Source organism: Cyrtonyx montezumae, unplaced genomic scaffold, assembly GCF_038088225.1.
Source record: "Cyrtonyx montezumae isolate F1298 unplaced genomic scaffold, pur_monq_1.0 scaffold_3, whole genome shotgun sequence".
In the NCBI taxonomy this organism is placed as follows: Eukaryota; Metazoa; Chordata; class Aves; order Galliformes; family Odontophoridae; genus Cyrtonyx; species Cyrtonyx montezumae.
In genome coordinates this window covers 131,716,274-131,743,616 of record NW_027072034.1, presented here as the reverse complement: position 1 = coordinate 131,743,616, position 27,343 = coordinate 131,716,274, and the positions used below count along the sequence as shown (strand labels likewise).

The 27,343-nt window shown below is 39.4% G+C and overlaps 3 protein-coding genes across 5 annotated transcripts in view; 2 read left to right on the top strand and 1 right to left on the bottom strand.

The window, feature by feature from the left end:
- Nucleotides 1-27,343, top strand: part of TMEM117 (transmembrane protein 117) — a 205,720-nt gene that overhangs the window by 16,353 nt on the left and 162,024 nt on the right. For 2 of the 3 annotated variants that reach the window (XM_065743440.1, XM_065743442.1), the window contains exon 3: nucleotides 14,961-15,093. In XM_065743440.1, coding sequence (XP_065599512.1) covers nucleotides 14,961-15,093 — 133 coding nt within the window. Of the gene's footprint in view, nucleotides 1-3,207; nucleotides 3,263-14,960; nucleotides 15,094-27,343 lie in introns of all 3 variants that reach the window. The other variant, XM_065743441.1, reaches the window with a different exon arrangement.
- Nucleotides 1-27,343, top strand: part of IRAK4 (interleukin 1 receptor associated kinase 4) — a 125,085-nt gene that overhangs the window by 61,850 nt on the left and 35,892 nt on the right. The window lies entirely within an intron of this gene.
- LOC136052127 (P2Y purinoceptor 1-like) lies at nucleotides 4,747-12,295 on the bottom strand. The gene is made up of 2 exons (XM_065741998.1): nucleotides 12,226-12,295; nucleotides 4,747-5,768 (listed from the first exon to the last, which is right to left on the bottom strand). Exons 1-2 carry the CDS (start codon nucleotides 12,293-12,295, stop codon nucleotides 4,747-4,749), a joined length of 1,092 nt encoding a protein of 363 aa, XP_065598070.1.

Genomic DNA, 27,343 nt, shown 5'->3' with positions numbered 1-27,343 from the left:
AAAGCAGTGTACAGAGGTGAGATATTTTATCTGCCTGGTGCACTGTTTGGCATGGCTGTTTGCCAGGTGCAGTGTTTCTGAGACTCAGAAAAGAAAAACTGGTATCAGAATACATGTGTTTTTGCACACTGAAGTGAGACTCCATCTTTTAGGAGCATTTCAACTTTGTTATTTAAAAAAGGTAAGCTCATATCTTAATGTGAGAAGTTTTCAGGTATTGCATAGGCAAATACAAAACAGCAGCTGCATGAGAATGGCTTACCTTACAGAGCACCTTTGGGACACTTCTCGCTCAATTCACCTCTTCAAATTATGATTTTTAGTTCTAGCAATTTTTTCTCATAAAACAATGTCAAATTTTAAGTAAGAAATAAGATATATATAAAATAAGTTATATATATATATATATAAGATATATATAAAATAAGTTTTCTCAACAACAGCTGATCACACATAAGCAAATCTTTCAGGCCATAGCCCATTTCATACCCAATTGGTAAGTTACAGATGCCCATCGCTGTAATATCTCTGAATCTAGAAATGGTAATTGAGAGCTATCCACATCTTGCAGTCAGTTTTGTAGACTAATAAATTATTTCAACGTCAACACATTTCAGTGTTCAAACTCATTAGAACAGGCGGGCATTTAATTAGATACCAAGTCCTCAGATTTAACCCAAACAATATGCTGTGAGAGACTGGTGTTGCAATATATTTGTCTTAGTAGAAGATGTTGACTTTGGCTCTTAGCTGTTTGTTTTATTGTTCACTTATTGTAGCAAAATGGAATAATCTGATTTTATTTTATTTATGTATGTCAAATTATCTGAGGAATATTATAATGAAACATTTTAGGAGCGTTTATTTCCAAATAAAAATATGACCAAGTAAATATGAACAGATGTCTAGTGGTTTTTAAGTCTTAGTTTGTAGAAAACCTTTGGTTTAATTCAGGAGAACATTAGCATTAGTTCAGCCTGGCTGAACAAAAACACTTTTAAAAAGTGTGTTCAATTGATTATTGCATCTCTTATAAGCAGGAAAATAAATGTTTAGAAGCCTTTTTGGCTACTAGGTAGTATTCATAGCTGATTAGCTTGAGGAACTGCTATCTGAACAGCAGAAGGTAAGAGAGAGAATGATTTTTCCTAAGGATTTTGTATCCTAAAGCAGATCTTTAAAGATTAACTTTAAACTCAACCCAGTACAAAGCTCATTGTGCAAGATGCCAGGTTGAGAGAACAGACAACAGAGGCACTGTGACATGGATACGTGGTTTTTGTTTTTGTTTTTTAAGGAATGTCTTCATTTCTTTTACTTGGGGTTGTTGGGAATAAACTTTTCAGGGACACAAGGTGGCTTGTTTGCCTTCTCTTCCTCCCACTCTCAATTGTTTGTGAATGCCTTGGGACCTCTTCTGTTGATGGTTTCATTGATAGACAACTAAAGAATTATATATACTTGTGGGCCATTCCATCCAGCTACAGAAACAGACTTGGAGAGAAGGATTTTCTTTTGTAATACATTTTATTCCATATTTTTCTGTTTGTGGAATGCAGACAGAAGCGATGTGGAAAAGTGGATTTTAAGAGTGGTGGATCCCTTGATTTGTAGATGAGCATGGAACTGTGGACTGAGGAAAACCTACCTTAGCCTGTCCTATGTAAGTGAACTAGAGGAGTTTCCTGCTTTCTCCTGCTTTTCCCCAGCACAGCATATAAATCAGAGCTACTGTCCACACTGCTGTTATCTCTTGCTCATATCCTTGGAAGTCAGGGAGGATCAAAGAATGTGCAGCAGAAATCAGTATCATTTTGATATGTGCTATTTCATGGCAATTTTTATCTTTCGACTTGGCAGACATCTGGAAAACCAGTTCCCTGCCTCTTTGCTTCTGCTGTCCTTTCCTGGTCACTGGGCACAGCACTTACAGCTCTCTTTGATTCTCTCCCAGGCCCATGATGACAACTGCTGGCATTGTTCCGTCACATGTGCCTTAGACCATGCAGCTCTTTTGTAGGGTGATGCTGACAGAAAGTAAATAGCAGCTCATTTTGCATCTTTTTATCTGTATACTGAATAATTCAGCCATGTAGAGACTATGAAGGTCATTCTTCTTTGGTTCAATGCATTTTTATGTTCTGATTACATGACCAGAATGAAATTTCTCTCTGTCTTATGAAAAACCTTCTCTGAGTTGGACTCTCACATTGACTTTCCTACAACGAAGACTACATTAGTAGTCTTAGTTTTTCTTTTCACAAACTGAATCCCTGTTAGAGAAACCCATTACTCTGCAATCCACATTAATGCTTACAAAATACCTATGAGTTGCAGAAGGGTTATCTGTGAAGCTTTGTAATTATTGAGCCTGACCTTGCTGCATGTTTCTGGTTCCAATCTTTATTTGACATTATTTAATTTAATTCTCACAAACTTGGGGTACTTGTGACCACAGACTGCTTTCACAGGTGTTATGAAAGCAGCAGTTCTAACAGAAGAGAGTTTTTTTTTTTTTTTTTCCAAGATGAAGATACAACTTTGATAATGTTTTCCACAGTTTCTTCTAAATTTAATGCTTATTTCCTCATTAAAAACAGAACTCCTTTCTAGTGATACTAACTTGATATGTAGTAGCACCATTAACATCTGTATAGTAGACAAGATGCAGTGAGAATAGCAGTGAGCTTTTATATTTAACTTTGTGTCCAGAACAAAAAAAACAAAAACAAACCTTATTTTGATTTTGATTTCCCATTGAATTCTGCAGAAAAAAACAAACCCAAGACCTGCTGGAAATCAATACTGAAGTAGAGAAAGGAGAAAGAGTGTATCTATAGCTTTAAAGATAGATTAAGTGATAAAATGGCAAGTGTTTAATTTTGGAAATTGCTTACTGTTTAAAACTTGTCAGTGCAATCCAGGGGGAGCAATAAACTCATTTAGCCCAGAGCTTCACAGTTATCTCTGCTGTTCTTCCTTTTCTCATGCTGAGAGCACCTTTGTCACTAAATGGCATTGATATCATTTCTGTATCAGTCTGAGATGTAAGCATATAGAGGAGTAGATAGTGACCAATGTGTACCCATTTCTAGATTAACAAACTCTCTTGAAGAACTCAGTGCATTGTTAATAACCCTGTCATGTTTACAACAGACAGCTCACACAAAGTAGACGAAGGTGAATTTTTTGTCTTTTAAAATACAGGAAAATTAAAGATTAGGAAATCATCAAGGGGTTAAGAGTGGCACTGAACAATTAGGTGAGTATGTAACTTGCCAGAGTAGAATATAGGCACACAATTTACTGTGAGATCCTCATTTATATATATACATCTAAATATATTTAAAGTGGTTCAGATTATCAATACTTGTTCCTTCATTTCACATCACAATTACAAACAAAAATGTTCTAGATTTTATATATATGTATATATTTACTCAGTACAACTGAAAATTTCAACAAGTGAGATTTAATGTATGTATAGAATTATTTTTTCATACATATACAAAAATAAAATCATACTAAAATTATGAAAATGAAAAGGACACTGTACAAAGTGTATGTGAAAGTACATTGTCACTAGTAACTTCTGAAAATAATATTATCTTGTCCACTGATTTATGACCTTTTATAATTAAAGTGATATTTTGTGAGACTTAGCTAGAAAGCACATAGTTAAATGTGAAGGATGATTATCTATATATGTGTTGAGAGAACACCTATGTAATGACTCTTGAAGATGGATTTTCTTCAGTGACTATACATTGTGCTGTTTTAATAAGCAAAGCCGGCTAGGCCTTAGACTGTCCTGAAAGTGATGCTGATACCCTGCATTAACAAGGAAAAAGCCCTGTTGTGTTGCAGTGTTTCTTCCCACAGCTCAGCCACTTCAGTGTTTCAGAACTTTTCCTTTGCACAGCTGTCCCTGTTCATGAGTTAAGAATTCACTGTAGAATGACATGCTTATCTGAAGCAGAACACTTAAGAGAGACAGCTGTAATTGCCCAAGGTTTGAGAGGCAACACCAGTGTGCCTGTTGTGGTGGTTTGGAGCCACCACTGCATAGGAAAAACCTTCAGCAAACTCTTCAGTCCATTCTTGTTTGCTTCATAAGCAGACTCACTATGGCTCTCACTATCTTCAGGAGCTTTCCCTTATTATTTATATTTCGCCTGCTTGCTTTCGGAAATCCGCTGCCTTTAATCAGGTTATAAAGGTTCCACTGACAGTGCCAGACAAATTTTAATGCAAGTAGCATTACAATTAAGTACTTGTAGTAGGCCTCTTTACAAATGCTTGGGAAGTTCAGCTGTTAACTTCATGACTCTTTCTAATTGCATAGTCCAGCACACATAGTGACTAGAAACATATGAAAAAATAATTTACAGAAACTATAAGGAGACTCCTCAACGCTGTTTACTCGTAGACTTCCTGTATTTCTCTGACCAAGAACTTAAGCAGATCCTTAGAGCTTTATTCATTGTTCATGCATATCAGATGTACATATGGGGAAGAAGTCCTATGTCACAATAAATTAAGGTATATTTATGACAATAATATTTGAAGTACATATAATAGCATTTTGTTTCCAGTGGACTTGCATGTTAACTTTTACTCTAGATTGCTGTTTATTCTTGCCTACTCAAGAAATTGCAGTGCTATACAGGAGATGAAATTTTATACTGTTCTGATGGTACAAAGCTAAATCAGTAGGAAGAGATGCGTGTCTTTGTAAACTGACATTTAAGTCACTGTTCTTGGGGACAGAGCGATGTCCCTTACCCTTTGTGTTAAACAGCAGCAGCACTGACATTTGGGATGACATTTAATATTCTTAATTTTTTGATAGAATGTCTTATTTGCTACTGTAAAAATGATTGGGTCGAGGCAACTGTTGATGCTGCAGATGATCTCTGTGATTTGATAAACTACAATTAATGTGCTTATACTCTCAGAGGATGGTTGACAGCAGGTTTTGTAAATTAATATCACCATCATCATAATGTGATAAGGTGTGAAAGAAACAGCAAATACAATCATAGCAGCTGAAATCAGTAAGAGAGGCCTAATAATTCTACTTCTTCTTTGCTGACGTTTACAGAGTTGTAGTAATGCTTTGAGAGTCAACACATAGCATGTAAAGATGACTGTGACTGGAATTAGGAATCTCAATACAATCTTGGAGAGTATCAGTGGCACTTCAAATTGTAAAGGTCCTCTAATGTCATATTGGGAATTTGTGCTGTCATATTGTCTTCCAGCCTCAATTGTGCAGAAGATCTCTGGCACTGATGCAATAACTATGAAGATCCATACAGCAACAGTACAGAACATGGCCTTTCCTTTGTTCCACCATGTTAATGAAGTAATAGGGTGAACAGCACCTAAGTATCTGTCAAAACTGATGAGGGTCAAGAAGTAGACACTTCCATAGGTATTAATACTAAAAAATACCCTTACGATGTAAAGAAAAGTTTGACTGAGATAGTTATCTGACTTCTGGAGACTATGATATACTGAAAAAGGTGCCATGAGGATCCAAGTGAGGTCACACAATGCCAAATTAAACAGAAATATGCTGTTAGTAGTCCAGGTCTTCACACAGTACACATAATGTCGAAGCGCGAGTATGTTGCCGAGAAATCCCACTATCAAAGTGAAAAGGCAAACCAGAATCAGCAAATAACAGTACCACTCCAACTTAGGGTGGCTGTGGCAAATGACAATGGCACAGGTACCATTTGTTGTCTTTCCATAGGGTACTCCTGAAGGGGAAAAAGAGACCAACAAAATTAAAGTAATGGTTAAATATATTGAATTTATAATCCAAAGCTTTTTAGTTAAATCTAGTGTGTTTGAACTGGTGAAAGAATTCAGGAAATGGGATGTACATGCCCTCCTCTATCTGAAAAAAAATGTAAATTCCAAGTAGGTAACGCTTAGAGCAATACCATCAAACGCAGAGCTTCACAAACCTTCAAAAACACTTACATTATGCCCTAATATTTAATGTAGTGCACAATAGATAAGAGAAAAAAGGCATTCATTCTTAGTAATAGTAGATTTCCTTGGCCAGCTATGTCTAGCTTGAAGGAAGCAGAGGGAAGAACAGAAGGATAATTAATGGCCACGCTCCTTCTACCCTCAGTTTTACTAACTTGGGTACCCATACTGCACCTAGAGGCATTTCTAATGTGGGCAGCTGTGCAGTGGGCTGCTACTGAGATCCAAAAGACAGAATCAAAACAAATCAGGTTGTGCTGAAGGCAACAACATTTCTAAGGCAGTGAACAAAATGCTCTGTTTTTGTTGTGTGCATTATTTTTGTTGATATTCTTCTCTAAACAGATGTCCCAGGCCAAAACCATTGTGCATTTGATAGGGCTAGAAAGAGTTCATTTTGTCTCAGTCGTTATTGCCCAGTGTCTACCAGTACCTGTTATGGATAATTTGGAATATAGGTAGATCTGCAATGTGTTTTTCAAAGCAAGGTTTTCATGCTTGCAAAGGCTCACCTTTAATCCCAAATATTTTGAACTCCTAATTAAAACAAAACAAAACAAAACAAACAAAAAACCACACACACACAAAATAAAGGTGGCAGTGTTTTACCAGAGTAAACTGTTACCAGTTTAATTTGTTGTGTTTCTAGAACCTCTTTCCAAATGATAAAAGAGAACAGGTTGCCTAGAGAGGCTTTGGATACCTCATCCCTGCAGACATTCAGGGCCAGGTTGGATGGAGCCCTGGGCAGCCTGATCTGGTGGATGGCATCCCTGCCCACAACAGGGAAGCTGGAACCAGATGGTCTTTAAAGTCCACTCCATCCCAAGCCGTTCTTTGAGTCAATGATTTTGTGACTCAGTGATTTTATTTTAATCTATAAAGTCTGTCCAAGTTGGAACTTTGCACGAGGGTCATAAAAACAGCCATTTAGAAATCAAAATCCACTACAGTGCTTCGTAGGAAGATGGGACAAAATTTTACTCAGCGTTTACTCACTTTACATAGAAGGAAGAGCTCTCTTCCACAATGTAACTGATTCCTTGAAAATTTTCAAACATCTTCAACTGTTAGGTTGATGGTAGTGCTTTTTTGGAACATGATGTTTTGCATTTGTACTTTCCTTAATATTACTTTTCCAAAGGTACGTCCACAGATATAGCTCAGAATATAACAAGTAACAGCTATGGCCTGCTAATTAGAAACTGCATTATTTTGCTTTACAAATTTAAGGCTCATCCGGATAATGTACTTAGGAGAAGTTAGTTCAAACAGTGCCAAATAAAATTATGAAGGAAAGTTATTTCTATAGAAGTTCAACAACAAAAGCATTCAACTGACTTTCTAGAAAGATTGAAAGCCATGTGTTCAACTCCTGATGTTTTCAAGAGGTTGGAAATATTTTTTATTTAAATGTATATTGTTACATACTGAAGCACTGTACTTTCACTTGGGGTAATGGTACTCTTTCTCTATACTTCTTCATAGCCTTTGTGGATATCAAATTTTGTTTAATTTTTTTTCTTCAGCCAAAGTTTGTAAGATGTGCATGAACCTTCTTTGAAATGTAGCTATCCTGATAAGTACAATACTCTTAAGTAGCATTTGCTTTACAATGTGTTCAGTTAAATTCAGTATGTATAGGAAAGTTATCTTTTCAGATAATCATCTTGGCTAAATCTTACTTGTGCTTTGAATTAACTTGTATTTCCTACCTCTCTACCTTCCTGTTAAATAATTATGAATCGAGACAGCACAGATAAGCCCTAAACTGGCTACAAAAAACATGCCCGTAGCTGCAGGAGGCAATTGTAGTGCCGGGGATTCCTGGTCTCATCAAGCTTCTGGGAGTGGGCTGTAGGTCAGCCCACTCCCAGAAGCTTGATGAGATCAGGAGAGACAGCTTAACTGGAGAGACAGCTGTGCCATTTGATCCACTTCGCTGTAAGTTGATGATATGTATAGCCTGGTAACTGTGTTAGGGCAATTGAAGACTGAAACTAATAAAACTAATAAAGGATCAGGGGGATAGTCCTTAGGAGTGACATCGTGGTGGGGGTCTGTTACAGACCACCTAGTCAGGATGAAGAAATAGATGAGATGTTCTATAAACAACTCGTAGATGTTGCACGATGGCCAGCACTCGTGCTCATGGGGGACTTCAACTTCCCTGATATATGCTGGAAATACAATACTGCGCAGAGGAAGCAGTCCTTGAGATTTCTAGAATGTGTGGATGATTGCTTCCTGACTCAGCTGGTGCAAGAGCCTACCAGGGGAGATGCCTTGCTTGACCTACTTTTCACTAACAGGGAAGGACTAGTAGGGGATGTGAAGGTTGGAGATTGTCTTGGCCAGAGTGACCATGAAATGGTGGAGTTTGCTATTCTGGGTGCCGTCAAGAGGGTGACTAGCAAAACTATTACCTTGGACTTCCAGAGGGCAGACTTTGACCTGTTCAGGACACTTGTTGCAAGGGTCCCTTGGGACTTGCTCCTGAAGGGTAAAGGGGTCCAGGAAGCCTGGATGCTCTTCAAGATGGAAATCTTAAAGGCACAGGAGCAGGCAGTCCCGGAGTCCTGTAAGTCAAGCCGGAGGAGCAAAAGACCAGTGTGGATGAACCGGGATCTTTTGTTGAGACTCCGAGAGAAAAGGAGAGTCTATGTCCTCTGGAAGATGGGTCAGGCTACTTGGGGTGACTACAGAGAACTGGCCAAGATCTGCAGGCAGAAAATTAGAAATGCTAAAGCCCAGCTTGAAATTAGGCTGGCTACTGCTGTAAAGGAGAACAGGAAACCCTTTTACAAATATATTAACAGCAGGAGGAAAACTAAGGAAAATTTCCCTCCTTTACTCAACGAGGCAGGCAATATAACCACAGATGATAAGGAAAAGGCTGAGGTTCTCAATGCCTTCTTCACATCTGTCTTTAATAGACAGGACAGTTATCCAAATGGTACTTGCCCTGACCTGGAAGTCCGGGACGGGGTGCATAATGCACCCCCTGTGATTCAAGCAGAGACGGTCAGAGATCTTCTCCTCCATCTGAACTGCCACAAGTCCATGGGGCCAGATGGGATCCACCCAAGGGTGCTGAGGGAGCTAGCAGAGGTGATTGCCGAGCCACTTTCTGCCATCTATCAGCATTCCTGGTTATCTGGAGAGGTCCCACAAGATTGGAGGCTTGCCGATGTGACTCCCATCTTCAAGAAAGGCCGTAAGGAAGACCCGGGGAACTACAGGCCTGTCAGCCTGACCTCGGTATCAGGGAAAGTTATGGAACAGATGATATTGAGGGAGATCACACGACACGTGCATGGCAATAAAGGGATCAGACCCAGCCAGCACGGGTTCACCAGGGGCAGGTCGTGCTTGTCCAACCTCATCTCCTTCTATGACTGGGTGACCAGACAGGTAGATGAGGGAAAGGCTGTTGATGTAGTCTACCTGGACTTCAGCAAGGCCTTTGACACGGTCTCCCACAGTATTCTCCTAAGGAAACTGGCAGCCCGTGGTGTGGACAGGTTCACTCTTCTCTGGGTGGAGAACTGGCTGGAGGGCCGTGCCCAGAGGGTAGTGGTTAATGGAGTTAAGTCCAGCTGGCGTCCTGTAACGAGTGGTGTCCCCCAAGGGTCAGTTTTGGGGCCCATCTTGTTTAATATCTTTATTGATGACCTAGACGAGGGAATTGAGTGTATGCTCAGTAAGTTTGCAGATGACACAAAGCTGGGAGGATGTGTCAAACTGCCTGAGGGTAGGGAGGCCCTTCAGAGGGATTTGGATAGGCTGAACAGCTGGGCTGAGCAAAATGGGATGAGGTTCAATAAGACCAAGTGCCGGGTCCTGCACTTTGGCCACAATAACCCCATGCAATGCTATAGGCTTGGGGCAGAATGGCTTGAAGAATGTAGAGAGGAAAAGGACCTGGGGGTGTTGGTTGATGCTCGGCTCAACATGAGCCGGCAGTGTGCCCAGGTGGCTAAGAAGGCCAACAGCATCCTGGCCTGTATTAGAAATAGTGTAGCCAGCAGGAGCAGGGAGGTGATCATCCCCCTGTACTCAGCTCTGGTACGGCCGCACCTCGAGTACTGTGTTCAGTTTTGGGCCCCTCACTACAAGAAGGACATTGAGGCCCTGGAGCGTGTTCAGAGAAGGGCAACAAAACTGGTGAGGGGCCTGGAGCACAAGTCTTATGAGGAGCGGCTGAGGGAGCTGGGATTGTTCAGTCTGGAGAAGAGGAGGCTCAGAGGAGACCTTATTGCACTCTACCACTTCCTGAAGGGGGGTTGTGGTGAGGAGGGGGTGGGCCTCTTCTCCCTGATAAGTAATGACAGGACGAGAGGGAATGGCCACAAGTTGCGCCAGGGAAGATTTAGATTAGACCTCAGGAAGCATTTCTTTTCTGAAAGAGTGGTCAGGCACTGGAATGGCCTGCCTAGGGAGGTGGTTGAGGCACCATCCCTAGCGCTGTTCAAGAAGCGTTTAGATGAGGTGCTAAAGGACTTAATTTAGTAGTTGGGTAGAGATAGTGATAGGAGGATGGTTGGACTAGATGATCTTATAGGTCCTTTCCAACCTTATGAACTTATGAACTTATGAAATCCCCTATCCTCTTCACCACCTTGAGTTTACTAGACTATGCTCTGACTTGAGCTATATGGTGTTAGTTACTTATCTGGAGGTGCTGGAACTTCATACCTTGGTAAGATAAGTGTGGAGAGAAAAGTCACATTGGAAAGTATGATTGCATTTTTCTGTTTCCCACACATGTTGAATTTCCCTTGAATCTCTGTGCAGGCATTTTCCTTAAATTCTATGAACTTCAGTGTTCATATTTGCATTTTGTAAATATATACTTACTGTGACTGATGAGCCAGTTTACTTGCTGTTTTTCTACAGTGTCCAAAATCCTGATCTACTTTTTTTTGCTCCCCTTGGTCTCCAAAGTCTTGGAGTAGGTAGATCATGATTGAGTAAAAAAACTAATTTATGAGGGAACTTCTTTTGGAGCTGAGATTGAGTTGTATCATTGTAGAGAATCTAATAGTCCTTCACACGACATTTAACTTATATTTCTATAGTTCCGTTAGATTTACTAAGCTTGTTTGTTTTAAAGGCTCTAATTTCATATATGTAAATATGTTTTTATTCTTGTCCATCATACCTGTGGTTTGATTTGTTTGTTTGTTTTTGTTTTTGGATGTTTATAACAAGTTCATAATAAGAGATTAATTTGGCCTGAGGTAAAAGATAAAACTGAGTTGACAATTTATTTTATGCAATTTTATTCCTTATCCACTATCTCTTTGCCCCTTCCTCCTTTTTGCTTGCTCTTCCTTACAGCAAATACCCTGATTTTACAAAAGCTGTTTCCTTTGGGTTAGTCTGAGAATTCTGCCTGCTTGTTTGCAATGGTATTAAACCTAGTGCAAAACTATCGCAGTTACCATATATGTTTCCATGCTTCCATCTATTCTATTTGCCTGCTTATTTCTGATACATAAGTTTGTTCTCAAAGTGTACTCTTTTAGCTCATCTTATGGCAAATTTTACACACAGGTTTTTGTTATTTTGTTGTATAAAGATCAGGCGTTATTTGCTTTTATTTTTTTTTACTTTAATGTCTTACCTGATAGTTAATTATACCATGCATTCCCTTTTTACATTCAGCTGTATTGACATCACAGGATATAATGATTTGTGAGCATTAAGTGGAGCTTTGTACATAGATCAGTTCAACTCAATTTACCATATTATACATATTAGTGCAAAGCAGACAATAAGTAATATAAAGCCATATTTATATACGTTTAGGTAAGTAGGTTGTGCTAATATTCGGTTCCTTTCCTCCAAATGGCTCAGTCAGTATTGTGATTAAGGTACTGTTTATTTCATTAAAAAATGATATTCATTTACTTGAGAGTTAATGAAATCCCATATGGCAAAAAAAAAAACCTACAGTAGAGGGATAGTTAAGATTTACAAAATTGCCTACCAAAGACTATAGTTATTAGAACGTCCTTTAAATAATATGAAAAGTATACATATTTTATGTACTAATCAGAATGTAGTAGTTAATACAAATATATATATATATATATACATATATATACATATACATATATATATATATATATATATATATATATATATATATATATATATATATTACTGTGGAGAATACAAGTGGGATTAATACTCAATAATCTGTTCTCTTACCTGTTTTAGAAATGTTGCCATCATCTATTTCACAGAAGTCTGGATTCCAGGCTGTGCTTTTCCTCTCCATTAATCTGGATCTTCTAAAATCACAATTCTGTTTTGCAACTACCCCTTCTAATCCAAGGTTGTGGTAATATTCCATAGACAATAGCAGTTCTTTTGAGAGCGGTTGTCAAACTGCAGGAGAGAGAAGTTTTATCATGATGCCCCTCCTCTCAGTCAGGCTAAATTGCTACTTAACATAAGAGCCTCCATTCATTTTTCAGGGAAAAACAGGCTTACCACACATCCACCGTCTAGCTCAGTCTTGGGCTTTCATTGATTGATTCTAGCATGAACCAAAAGGGTGGAGGGCTTGGGGCACGTGTGTGCATTTGCGTGTTCCTTCCCCATTCTTCACTGACAGAATTGCTCATTATAAATCCTCATTATAAAAATGGGCAACTCACCCCACCACAGAGCTTGGATAGGAAAGGAATGGACTGGGTGAGACTAAGAGATTCAGGAGAGGAAAGGTCTGGAAACTGGGTTGAATGAACTTCTTATGACAGGTGGGCTACAGAAAACCTAAAGAAGTGAAAAACTGCTGTGTTTATGGCAGACAAGGAGGACTGAAAGAAAAAATTAAGAGGAGAAGAAGGAAAAGGAAAGCTAACCTATGAAAAATATGTTCCTGAATTTAACAGGACAAAAGTTTCACCTATCACCAGTGATGGGAGTAAGCTTTTTTTTTTCAACTAGTAAGCCATACCAGTGTGCTTTGCAAAATGCATTTGTTGCAGAATGAAAAGTAAAGTATATATAATCACATAATTAACGCACCTACGTTTAAGTACTGGCACACTCCTGTTTGGGTCATTAATTACTGAAAATAAATAGCCTTTACAAAAGTAGAACCCATTGAAACTGAGTATAAACTACAAAAAGCAGGATAAGAAGAGTGTTGTACTACAGTAAGACTTCGTTGAGAGGACAAGGAAATCAGTCTTGCTGTAACAAAACTGTACTATTACATTTGTGAAATGGTGAGAACATTACTATGAGAAACAATCAGCTAAAACACTCCAGGGAACACCTAGTTCTCTGTGTTGCAGTGACAACATTTGGTGTACATTTCTGGCTAAAATATCAATAATAATTACATTATAAGTATGGCTGTAAGCTCTGTTCTGTTTTGTGATATGATTCTTCTGTGTTACCACTTACAGGCTTAGTTGTTTTGGGACCTTTTTGTGGTATCTTGTAGCAAAAGTCAGCAGTGTAATGAAGAGGATAATAGTATCTTCCATTTGAGTTCATAATAAAAGATTTGTTTGTAAGATGAAGATAAGGTAGAATTTGGATTCTAAATCTGACAGCAATTACATAGTGTGCATCACTGTTTGGTGAGGCCATTCCAGATGGACAGCTCAGAATTATTGAAGTCTAAGCCATTTGAGGTACTTCTAGAAACTTAGACTTTTTCAGTGCTTCCATTAAATGGGTGGCTGTACTCACAAAATAGGGGGACAATGAGTTTGAACAGGATAATCTCAACTTTATTGCAAGGAGGGGTGATTATTTACTTATTTACTATCTGTACATTTTTGTGTACTTTTGGGCTTAAGTAAGAGTTGTCTTTGATTCAGGGGATGGCTTTTTCTATGGTACCTGGAGAATCCCTTTAGTCCAGGCAATTTCTTTAATTCTCAACTGGTCCTGCAGTCATCTGCTCAGAAAAGCACATAATCTCTTTTTCTCATGAGTCCAAATGTCCTAAATCCTCCACTCTATATCTCTCCATTTCTACTCTATATTTGTGTTTTTCACAAGCTAGACCAACACATACAGTGATTTATCTATTATCATGTCGTATTTTACCTGACTTTGTCAATAGTCAGTGGAAAGAGAGAGGCAACCATCAAGATCTAATGACTCTATTTTTACTGCTCAAGAAGCAACTGGCAGCAAATAACAGATATCACAGCCTGAAGTTCTTATGAAGCCTCTCAATTTATCGACTTGTTTCTCATAACATTGGGCAAATGCCACTAAAGATGGCTCTTACCTTGACTTCTAGGCTAATTCCATGAGGTTTTCCCTGATGATGGCTTACTTTATGTATTTGCATAAAGTAACTCATCACTCCTTCCCACTTCTGCGCAGATTTACAGTGCTGCTTTTCATTGAGTTTCAGTGTCAGCAGGTTGATGGAACTAATTCAGTTGGAATTAAAAAAATGGAATTATCACTTTTCCTAGTTGGGTTGTTTCCCTACTCTTGTTCATTTGTGCATATCTGCTCAGCCTGCTCTGCCAGCATGAGAGTAGACTGGGTACAGATGTTAATGATTGGAGCAGGGAAATAATGAAGGCTGCTTAACCAGCACAAAGGATTGTGTATGGTATATATAAAACCACAGCCACTTTTCAGTCAGGTACCGTAGGCATGATGTGAACTTCAGAGGTCCAGTTTAATGATTTAGTCTGTAGAATCAGAATCTAAATTAGTTTTATCACCCGTTTCTGGAAAACAACCTTGTAATTTTGTAGGAAAAATCTCTGTGGCTGAACTGAAAAAGACAAGTTTGGCCGCATGACATTAACTTGTCCTCCCGATCAAATTGGAATAATTGGATGTAAAAAGAAATTTGGTTTTGTACATGATTTTGTTCTTTTATTTTTGGTTATCATGTAAACACATATATTTACTGACTGACTAAAATATGGTTTTTCATGATATCCATACCACAGGTCAGTTGCTCCGTCTGAAAATGTTTCGAGAGGACCACGGGTCTTGGATGACAATGTTCTTCAGTACCATCCTCTTCCTCTTCATTTTCTCTCACATTTATAATCTATTCCTCATTATGGCAGGGAATATGAGGTAGGTTACCAAATCTTTTTCCTGTCTTTTTTTCTTTAGAATATATTCCACAGGAAACTTTTCATGTTATGCTGCTTTAGAGTGAACAAGAACTTACAAAAATGTAAATATAGTAGTACTCGCCATATTTTTTTTTCTGGACCTCTTCTTTCTGAATTTAGGTGGAAGAGTAATTTAATTGGTTAATTTGCCAAGAGGATTAAAGTTTCAGTTACAAAAGGGAGCATCTTACCTAATAACAATAGGGTACCAAAGAACATCATGTAGAATTGCTTTGATTTGAAATTATAACTCAGCAAATTTAAAGTTAGGATTTAGTAATTTAGAAACATAAACATTACTATTGTGTCTAATCAGGAAATTCAGAAGTAAAATGAAAAGATATTGAAACATTCAAATTTGAGTAAACACACGCTTCAAACATTAGATGTGTAGTATAGTATTATGTTGATAATGCAAAATAATACTTTATTATCTGGTTTGTTTAGAAGATTCTTAAAAAACTGATTTTTATTTTTTATTTTTTAACTCATAAGATGCTCCAACAGGGTAACATTAAGGTTCATTGACCAATGAACAGCTGTCTGTCTATTATGTTAGGATTTATTTTAATTTGAGCTTTTAATTTGAAATTTTTGATTTAAGAAAACATGTTTTATCTTATACTAAAAACCATTTTGATTTTTGTGAGAAAATTGGCATCATTAGTCATCTCATACAGGCAAAATTAATTAATTAGACAAAGAATTCATTAGATGTGTTGTTTATGAAAGGCAAGATAGCATCTGAAGCATTTTTAGCAAGAAATAAGAAACTCCCAAGTATATTTAAGTTGAAGAACAGTGTCAAATAATTGAACAACCTGTTCTTAGAAAATGCCAGAGGCAAATCAACAGAATCTGATAAAGTGTTATTTAATGGACTTTTATGTCTGTCAACAAAAATACACAGTGTATAGAGCCCTCTTAACAATGAGACATAAACCAAACATTGATAGGGTGTCACTGAAACCTGAATGGAGACCAGCTGGGGTAATCATGTGGTATGAAGACTAATTGTATTGATTCAGGCAAGGTGAATAAAGCAGCGGAATCACTCAGTATTTTAGGAGAAGAAATGATCAGGAAATGATGTGGTAAATATGAATAGGTACCTAATAATAGGGAGAATAATCCTTCCTGCAGTGGAGAGGGTGGGAGCATTGCAGCTTTCTTTCTTCCCTATTTACACAGTCTATTATTGGTACTATGTTACAATTTACATTTGGTATTTCTAAAGCTCCAGGAGCTGTAACTAGCTATTAGTCAAAGCATTACCTGCTTTGAAAGCTTTTCTCATATCTGGAAACCAGAGTTCATTTGTCCTTGTCAACATTCCTGTTCCACCTATTGTTACATGCTTCCATTAGCTGCACTTGGAAGATTGTGTGGCAGTCATTGTCCAAGTTCATGGAAACAAGCACAGGCTTTTACTAGAATAGCTAGTGTCAGTTGATCTACTCTCACTTACTGTGAAGTCCCTCCGTGACTGGAACTGATGCTAGCTCTTGGTTTGTCATGATCCTTTTGTGAAACTGACCATGCTGAAGGAATCACGCTGACTCTGGTCACTATCCTGGAAATGTGAAGAGACAAATCTCACAATTGGCACTGCAGATTCTTCAGAGGGGTAGGCAGGGTAGGGGTGGAGGGGGAGATGCCCTATATGTTAGGAAGTGGGTAGACTGTGAAGAGCTGTGTCTGATTAGCAATAATAAACCGTGACCAGGTTTAGAGCTTATAGGTTAAAATCAGGGATCAGACCAGTGAAGGACATCTAGTGGTTGGGGTCTACTACAGGCCACTTGATAAGGAGGAGCCTGTTGATGAGGCCTTCTTGCTTCAACTGTGGAGGTGTTGTGCTCGTGGGCTCTTGTCCTGATGGAAGATTTCAAACGCACAGATATCTGCAGGAATAGTGGCACAGTGGGTGACAGACAGTCCAGGAGATTCCTAAAGTCTGTTGAGGATAACTTCCTGGTCCAGGTACTAGATGAACTGACCCAAGGTGAAGCCTTACTGGACCCGGTGCTCACCAATGCAGAGGAGAGCATTAGAGAGGTTAAGATTGGAGGCAGCCTGAGCTATAGTGATCATGACCTGGTGGAGTTTGTGATCTGGAGGAATGCAAGACTGGAAAAAAGTAGAGTCAGGACCCTGAACTTCAGGAAAGCAAACTTCTAGCTGCTCAAGGAACTGCAGGATGGGATCTCCTGGGAAACTGTCCTTAAGGGTATAGCAACAGAACAAAGCATCCCTAGCGCTGTTCAAGAAGCGTTTAGATGAGGTGCTAAGGGATTTGATTTAGTAGTTCAGTGGGTAGGGATGGTGATAGGAGGATGATTGGACTAGATGATCTTGTAGGTCCTTTCCAACCTAATGTACCTATGAACCTATGAAAGCTGGCAGCTCTTTATGGGATACTGTGAGTGCAAGAGTTCTCCATCCCCCAGCAGAAGAAATTGAGCAGAGGAGGAGGACGACTGGTGTTGCTGAGCAAGGACCTGCAGCTTAAACTGAAGGAAAAGAGAGAGATATACAGAAAGTGGAAGCAGGGTTGTGTAGCCTGGGAAGAATATAGCAATGTTGTCTGCATGTGCAGAGATAAGATCAGGAAAACCAAGGCACAGATGGAACTGAAGTTGGAGAGGGATGTGAAAAATAACAAGAGGTTCTTCTACATGTACATAGGCAGGAAGTGACAGACCAAGGAGAGTGTTCCCCCTCTGATTAATGAGGATGGCTTCCTCAGACGTGGAACAAGCTGAGGTGCTCAATCAGTGCTTTCCCTTGATCTTCACTGGTGACCAGACCCCCAGTGTCTGCCAGGACCCTGATTCTCTAGGTGTGGGTGAGAGGAATGGATTCCATCCCACTATAACAGTGGAACAAGTCATAGACCTCCTCATGAAACTGAATGTATGTAAGTCCATGGGGACAGATGATATGCATGCCAGGGTTCTGAGAGAGATGTCTGACGGGGTTGCTGAGCTGCTCTCCATCATATTCAAAAAATCACAACTGTAGGGTGAAATTCCGTGTGACTGGAAAAAAAGGAAACATTACTCTCATTTTTAAGAAAGGGAGAAAGGATAACCTGGGGAACTACCATGTTAAGTCATGTATGAGACAAAGAGGTGATCCAAGACAGCCAGCATGGCTTCACCAAAGGAAGCTCTTGCCTGACCAATCTGATGGCCTTCTATGATGCAATGACAGCATTGGTGGATAGGGAAGGGGCAGTCATCTACCTGGACTTCTGCAAAGCCTTTGACATGGTCCCTCACCGCATCCTTCTTTCTAAATTGGACAGGTACGGATTTGAAGGATGGACTGTTCAATTGATTAAGAATTAGTTGACTGGTCACAACCAAAAGGTTGTGATCAATGGTTCTATTGTCTGGGTGGAGGCCAGTCATGAGTGGTGTCCCTCAAGGATAGGTCTTGGGACTGGTGCTCTTCAACATCTTAATCAATGACACAGATGATGGAATTGAGTGCACCTTCAGCAAGTTTGTGGATGACACCAAGCTGAGCAGTGCAGTTGATACATTGGAAGGAAGGGAAGGCATTCAGAAGGACATGGATGGGCCCATGAAGTGGGCCCATGTGAACGTAATGAGGTTCAATGAGGCCAAGTGCAGGGTGCTGCTATTGGGCTGAGGCAGTCATAGGTATTTATACAGACTGAGGGAAGAACTCCTGGAGAACAGCCCTGCAGAGAAGGACTTGGAGGTCCTGAAGGATGAGAAGCTGGACATGAGTCAGCCGTGTGTGCTTGTAGCCTAGACGGCCAACTATATCCTCGGCTGCATGAAAGAGGGGTGGCCAGCACGGAGAGGGAGGTGATTGTCCCCCTCTACTCAGCTCTTGTGAGGCCCCATCTGGAGAAGTGCATCCAGGCCTGGGGCTCCCAGCACAAGAAAGACACAGAGCTCTTGGAATGAGTCCAGAAGAGCGTCACTAAAATGATCAGAGGGCTGAAGCACCTCTCCTGTGAGGAAAGGTTGAGGGAACTGGGTTTGTTCAGCTTGGAAAAGAGAAGGCTCTGGGAGACCTCATTGTGGCCTTCCAGTACTTGAATACAGTACTTGAATATACTACCTGTATAAACAGGAGGGGGAATAGCTGTTTACATGGGTTGATAGTGACAGGACAAGGCAGAATGGTTTTAAACTAAGATGGGAGATTCACGTTAGATGTTAGGAGGAAGTTTTTCACTCAGAGGTTGGTAAAGCACTGAAACAGGTTGCCCAGATAGGTTGTGGATGCCCCATCCCTGGAGGCATTCAAGGCAAGGCTGGATGTGGCTCTAGGCAGCCTGCTCTAGAGGTTAGCAAACCTGCCCACAGCAGTGGGGTTGAAACTAGATGACATTTTGTGTGTATATTCCAGCAAAAAGTCTCTGAGCAGGGAATGAACAAAAAGTTTAAGTTTCAAACTGCGCAGCTTAAAAGCAGAGCTGTTGCATCAGTCCTTTCAAAGGCAGGGTAGAGCGAGGAGCAATACTTCTGAAAATAACATTGCTACAACAAAAGGCAAACATTATTAAAACCAAATACTTCACATCGACATAATAAAATGTTTTGAAGTGTGGATTATTTTTCCTGAGTAAATGTAGTCCTCATGAAAGCCACTTAATGTTTTGTACTTCCGTCTTTGTGTTTTGACACAGTGCCTTACTTAAATCAGAGGAACTGATTTCCAGAAGAAAGGTCAGAGTCCACCTGCTGCGTGAATGTTACAGTCTCTGTAGAGACAAGCAGATCTCACATCTATGGGATTCTGTGAAACACAGGCACACAGAAAGCACTCCATTTTAGTACAAGGCCTGTAAAAGATTTAAAATTACTTTCTGTGAAACTGAGTAAAAAAACCTCACCAAAATAGTTCTTAGTGTTTTTTGCTCCTTGCTCCATCTCTTGTTCAAGTAGCCCTGTCTGCTGCCAAGAGAGTGATTGTGAGAAGGACCTGTATGTCAGACATTTGATGTTATTTGTGACAATTCCTCTGTGTCTCCTGAGTAGGAGAATCATATGTCTTTAATGTGCATGTCTGTGTAAATGATCATAGGAGAAATAATATCCTGCTGAGGAACTTGAGAAACTAGTGCCAGGAGTGCTTTAAAGTCCTTCTATGTTTCTGTCTCTAAGAAGGTATATTTTACATTTGCCAAGAGTATTTTTTTGGAATATTTTTGAAGACATTTCAGTTAATGTGTATCTTAATGTGGTAAAGTTAAAAAACCTGAATGTGTTCCTTAAAAAAGAGCAATTGTTGGGTCTGTAGATTGCTAGGAATAGCAAAAACTGAACAGGTTGTTGACATTTGAATATACAAGAGCTGCCGCAAAAGTAATGCCTCCTATTTTATTAGATTTTCCCATGAAATCAGAGGTGGATGTGGGTGGTATAGCAGTAGATATTGAACCTTACCAACATTATCTCATTATATTTTGTTGCTGTGTGTTAGGTGGCAGCAGAGGGGCAGTCTGACAAAATTGGAGTCTGACATGGAAGTGTGTATGAAACAAATGTGTGTCATTGAATTCCTCCATGCAGAAAATAATTGCACCCAGTGACATTCATTGTTATTTGCTGGATATTTCTGGAGATCAGCCTCTGGATTTGAGCATAGTGGGGTGGTAGGTGGTGTGTTCCAGCAATGCTGACAGCAACTGTAAATCACTTCCACTGTTGCAGATTTTTATGAGTGGGGAATTGAGGCTTTTTTTCATTGCTGGTGAAAATACACAGCTTATGGTGGTGATTATGATGAAGAAAATAGCTTTGTGGCTTTGTAGCTGAGAATGTGCTCTGTCAAATAGTGTTCTTGTGCACTTTATATCTGTTGCACTTTCCCTGGAAATAGTAGGCATCAGTTTTGAAATGACCTATGTATATTATACAGCTATTTAGTGGGTGAATGTGTAACTATTTGAACTGATTTTATTTTGGGGACAGATTGGAATAGATTTATTTTTTAAGTTCCTCTTCTTTTTTCAGTGCTATTTATTTTTAGGGACTTCACAATTTATTACACTGATCCGCTGCAAATTCAGTTATTGCTCTTTTAGTCAGCGTTGAACATCTGTTTGTGGAAATGTATTTGAAAAGCTGTCCAACAATGATCTGCAACTGTTTTTGCCTCTTATCCCTGTTAACAATGAGCAGAAGCCTAGCTGGGCACAAGGCCCAAGAAAAACACTCATTAGAGGAAAATTTCTCTGTCAGGATCATGGCAAACCTTCTATCCCACTATGGAAAAACAGACTATGGAGACAGAAAAAAGGAAAGAATGCGAACTTTATGCATAATAGTTTAACCCAGGACTGAAGGAAGGGTCAGAATTAAAGCATGCCTCAATGCCTCTATTACACTTCAAGACACTATGACACTGGAAGGCTCTATGACACTGCAAGGCTTTATGACACTGGAAGTCTCCATGCCTCTATGACACTGCAAGGCTCTATGACACTTGAAGGCTCTATGCCTCTTTGACACTGTAAGGCTTTATCACACTGGAAGGCTCTATGACACTCGAAGGCTCAATAACTCAATGACACTGCAAGGCTCAATGACACTGCAAGGCTCTATACCTCTATTGCACTGCAAGGCTCTTTGCCTCTATGACACTGCAAGACTCTTTGACACTGCATAAGTCTCTATGACACTGGAAGACTCTATGTCTCTATGACACTACAAGGCTCTATGACACTGCAAGGCTCTATGACACTGGAAAGCTCAAAGCCTGTATGAGACTGCAAGGCTTTATGACACTTGAAGGCTCTATGCCTCTATGACACTGCTAGGCTCTATGACACTGGAAGGCTCTATGCCTTTATGACACTACTAGGCTCTATGACACTGGAAGGCTCTATGCCTCTATGAAAAGGCAAGGCTCTATGACACTGCAAGGCTCTATGACACTGCAAGCCTCTAAGACACTGGAAAGCTCAAAGCCTGTATGAGACTGCAAGGTTTTATGACACTTGAAGGCTCTATGCCTCTATGACACTGCTAGGTTCTATGACACTGGAAGGCTCTATGCCTTTATGACACTACTAGGCTCTATGACACTGGAAGGCTCTATGCCTCTATGAAAATGCAAGGCTCTATGACACTGCAAGGCTCTATGACACTGCAAGCCTCTAAGACACTGCAAGGCTGTATGCCTCTATGACACTGCAAGGCTCTATGACACTGGAAGACTATTTCTCTATGACACTGCAAGGCTCTATGCCTCTATGACACTGCTAGGCTCTATGACACTGGAAGGCTCTATGCATCTATGACACTGCAAAGCTCTATGACGCTGGAAGGCTGTATGCCTCTATGATACTGCAAGGCTCTATGACACTGCAAGGCTGTATGCCTCTATGACACTGCAAGGCTGTATGCCTCTATGACACTGCAAGGCTCTATGACACTGCAAGGCTCTATGACACTGGAAGGCTCTGTGCATCTATGACACTGCAAGGCTCTATGACACTGGAAGACTATGCCTCTATTACACTGCTAGGCTCTATGACACTGGAAGGCTCTAAGACACTGGAGGTATCTATGCCACTATGACACGCCAAGGCACTATGACACTGCTTAAGGCTCTATGACACTGGGAGTCTCTATGCCTCTATGACACTGCAAGGCTCTAAGAAACTGGAAGTCTCTATGCGTCTATGACACATCAAGGCTCTATGACACTGCAAGGCTCTATACCTCTATTACTCTGCAAGGCTCTATGACACTGGAAGTCACTCAACCTCTATGACACTGCAAGGATCTAAGACAATGCAAGGCTCTATGACACTGTAAGGGTCTATGCCTCTATGACACTGCAAGGCTCAAAGTCTGTATAATATATATGTATAATATATATGTATAATATGCATTCTGTCCTCATCTTACAGAGTTTGTGTCACTTATGTGCTACGTAACCATAGCTAAGGGATTTTGTTCCTAGGGGTGCTTTTCAGTACTTACCAAGCCATTCCTAAGTAGTCAAGAAGCATGAAATGCCAATAACAGGATTTTACTGGCAAATTTGTGTTAACATCTGAAGGCACGGGACAGTTGAGGCACAGGCTTCAGGAACAAGATATTTGGTCTAGCTGGTGGAAAAGATGTTGAAAAGAGAGGTTATAATGATCCAGAGGTAGGAATGTTCACCCATTATTCAAATGGTCTAGAGATCTGGAGAAAATAGCAGCACAATTCATCTAGAATAGAGAAGCAGTCAACTAGACAGCAGGACCTGCCAAGGCTGATATGAGGACAAGACATAAAATGCTGTTCTTTTTAAGTGAAAGTAACATTATGGAGTGCTTCATGCTCAAATAAGGAGAGAAGATTTATTTTGCACTACTTACAGTACTTGGGACACAATAAAAGACTATTGTAAACTATCAGAAAAAAACATTACATGACTCCAGAGGCTGAACTGTGCAGTGGGAATGAGACCATTTCATTTCCTCTGTAATTTGAAATGTTAAGGCATTGAAGTAGTGAGAAGGGCATTGCTGAAGATTCAGGATTTCATTAAAATTTAAGGATTGTAGTGTGCTGGTAAGAACTGGTGGGTTTTTTAAAATGATGACTTTACGAAGATGTTGCCTTTGGAAGCACATGAGGATCTCTTTCAATCAAAAAGCCAAAAGGAATGGAAAGGCTTCTGTCCTTCACTTTTTATTATTTCTTGTGTTGCAGAGTGACCAAACTCACAGACGTTTCCAGATTCCTGTCCCTGCCTATGACCACAGCCTCTGCAGAAGGACTGATTAATATCACAGTGGTCTATTTTGTATTTCAATACTGTATGTCACCAGTATGCTGCATTCCACAAGGCATGCTGGTATTCAGTTCTAGCTTGGTTTCACAGGTAGAGAGGTTTTTATCTGCATAACGAAGCTTAATTATAATGTACTGTGCAGTGCACGAGGACTACAAGTTGTCACAGAATGTGCCCATATTGTGTGGAAAACCTCTGAATCCATGGCCTAAAGTTGTGAAACTTATCAGCACTTTCCAGTTCAGAGATTTGTGTTTAATTTTCCGTGCCAATTTAACCTGTCCAGCAGACTGGAGCCATGTTATTTCAGAGCATTCATCTATTTTAATTGTAAGCACTCGGCATATGCATGTGATTCAAACCTTACTTTAATTAGTACTAGCATGATATCTACCAAATAATTTTGGTTACTCCCTGTAGTCTCATCAGCTTCTGATCCTTTGTAATGAGCTTATAGAACAATGATTAGCTTTGTTGTATCTGAAAACGTAGGATGAGTCTGGCTGAGGTGCAGATGGGAAGCTGTGCTATCTCTTTTATCAAAGCAACAAAAAAAGTGCATGTTATATGTTTATGTGTTAACCAGTGTTTTAGATTCTTGGAATTTTGCAGTGATTATAAGCAGTGAGAAACCAAACAGTTGAGAAACAGGGTTTTTTTTGTGTTTTTTTTTTATTTAAAACAATTTTTAAAGGTATTATAAACCTTTTTTTTTATTTTTTAATCAAATAGGAAAGATGCTTTGTTTGCAGAGGAAAAAGGAATATTGCTGGTGTAAAGTTCTGAAAGACTGCGTTTTGAGTTTCCCTGTGTATTCCAAAAAGGCCCACGTGGTGGCAGCAAAGGGCATAGTTTAACAGTGGAAAACTTAAATCCAGTGAAATTCTTTTTTTTTTTTTTCTGGATTTTTGAGTGTCACAGATTCACGGTCCCTAATTTATATTGTTTTCCTTTGAAGGAATTCTGAGTGTTCAACTGTGCAGGAACTGCCCCTTATTTTTCTCTTTTAGGTGCTGAACATGTTGAGATAATCTAAATTGCTACCAAAATGTATTGACATTTTTCCAACTGTACTGCATTCCAGTGGAGAATATATCGCCTAAAGGAAATCTCTTCTCTTCTTTTGGACTCTGTGTCAGTAAATAGTACCCTAATGTTTTAAATTATTACAGAGTGATGTATTTTTCACATGATAACCAAAAGTCAGAGTTGTAACTGCTTCTCTCCCAAATGTCAGCTGTCTTAGATTAATCAATTTTCAACTGACCACTGGATGTTGAGATGCATCATTACTCAACATTTCTAAATGTCATTACAGTTGTAGAAGCCAGCTTTTTCTGTTCCTAATTGTGACATTACAATGGCTGTAATACAGGTTGTCAGGATTGTTGTCTTTGAGTACCGGATGTGTCCAGAGGACGTTTTGAGTGAATTTATTACCTGTAGTGTCAATGGGTTTCAGTTATTCCTATAAAGCTCTAGGAGAAAGTGCATGTTGGTGAACTTGTATCTTTTCTTGTAGCTTATTTATCATAGAAACGGTGTGAAGTTGCAATACAACTTACATTAATAGCAAAATTTCTTCTAATTGTATTCCTTTAATTAATTTTAACTAATGTTCTGTATGAAGAGGAATCCATTTAAGTGATTAAATGAATTGGGATCCAATTCCAAAGATTCCACAGTTGGAAAATATGTAGAAAGAAGGCTTGTATTTCATTTCACAAGCTGAATAAATAAGCAGCTATATATGTTTTTAAAAGAACACACTAGTAGTTCTCTATTAAGTACTGTCCCTTTGTCTGGAATCGTTACAGTTCTGCTTCCTTTTTTTTTTGTTTGTTTGTTTTTCTCCCTTGTTGCAGCTCCATAAAGATAATTGTGCTCCTAAAAAATGTTTATTTACTGAAGACTTTACACTAGATATATTCAGAATTCAGTCTTTTAGCTTCTTCGTTTCCTTTTCAGTGACTTTAAGGTAATAATCACTAGCCTCATTTTTTGGCTAGTTTTAAGAACAAATAGGAACGTGTTTTACTAACTACTGTTACAGTTGTATAGAACTGCAAGGTCCACGGTGGGTCTGTATTAGACTTCCAGACCACCTTCACGGACATGCCTATCCAGACATGTTTCATGGCCTTCATGTTGGTGTATCCTTTGTCTGTATCTGTTACAGTCAGATTTTTTTATACCACAGTCATTCTATATGGCAAAACACAAACCTGTTTTGTTTTCTTTCACTGTACTCTGTTGTCAAAGCACTCAGCTAGAGAAAATATCTTAATATTTGTCCCTACTCAGTTGGTAAAGATTACTGTGTTACACTATGACTGTCGGAAATTTCAAGCTTTTGTGAACTACCAGAGGAAGGATTTCCAAACCATAGGTCTGCTATACCATTCTCAGAGTCTCTGTGGGCACCATGAGTCTTTCCCAGAGAGTATGCAGATAATGGGAACTCCCTCGGAAGACACATAGGCTAACATAGGCTGTGATAGATGTACCCCGTGTAAAGATAGACAGAGGGCAGAAAGTTGTAAGAACTACATATGTAAAATACTGCTCCAAGAAAACAGATGGCTGCAGTCTTTAAGTGCTCTTCAGGTGAGGCTTTTTATTGCAGGTTCTCATCCTAGCTGAGATCCTAAGGCACAGGTGTCTAGGGAAACTGCAAGAGCAAAAGAAACCATGTTTTCCAAGGAGCTGTGATTGAAGAGTCTCTTGAGTCAACATCAGTGCGTGAAAATCTAAGTTTACTTATTTTTTTCCAAATCAGTTCAAGATGTCTTAACCTTTATAGCTACATACACTCTCAGCCATATCACTTGGTAATAAGTACCTCTTGGTTCCATGTGATAAATCTGACATATTATTTCTATGTTTTGTAAAGTAGGCTTTAACAAGCTGCTGCTTTTCCTGAGTCAGGAAACACCAGAGCAAAAAAAAAAGAAAAAAGAAAGAAAAAAAAAAAGAAAAAAAAAGTTGAGTTTAGTTGTAAATAGAAGATGATAATTCTGAAATCCTAGACCCTTGGAAGACTGAAAAATTAATTCTTGGCACAGGCAGAGGACAGAATAGGTCTTGCAGATCACTGAATGTCTACAATAGGATCCTCACAGAACCTGGGCTGGGTGGATGTAAAGCAAGCTGTCAGAGATCTCTTGTCCATAAAGACATCTAGAGATCCTGCTTGTGATTAGAAGAATCAAAACAAAAAAAACTGTGGTAATGTCGGAGCAGTGCCAACATAAAGTACCCGTAATGCATGTTGATCAGTCTGAGGGCCTTACTAATCAATGATGGAATGACTAAAAATTATCCAAGCCAAACCATTTTCCTGTTCAGTCTGTGGGGTAGCTTAGGCCAAACCGTAGAATAAGCGACAGAAATCAGTTTTAGGAACAGTTCTTCCTCAATACATA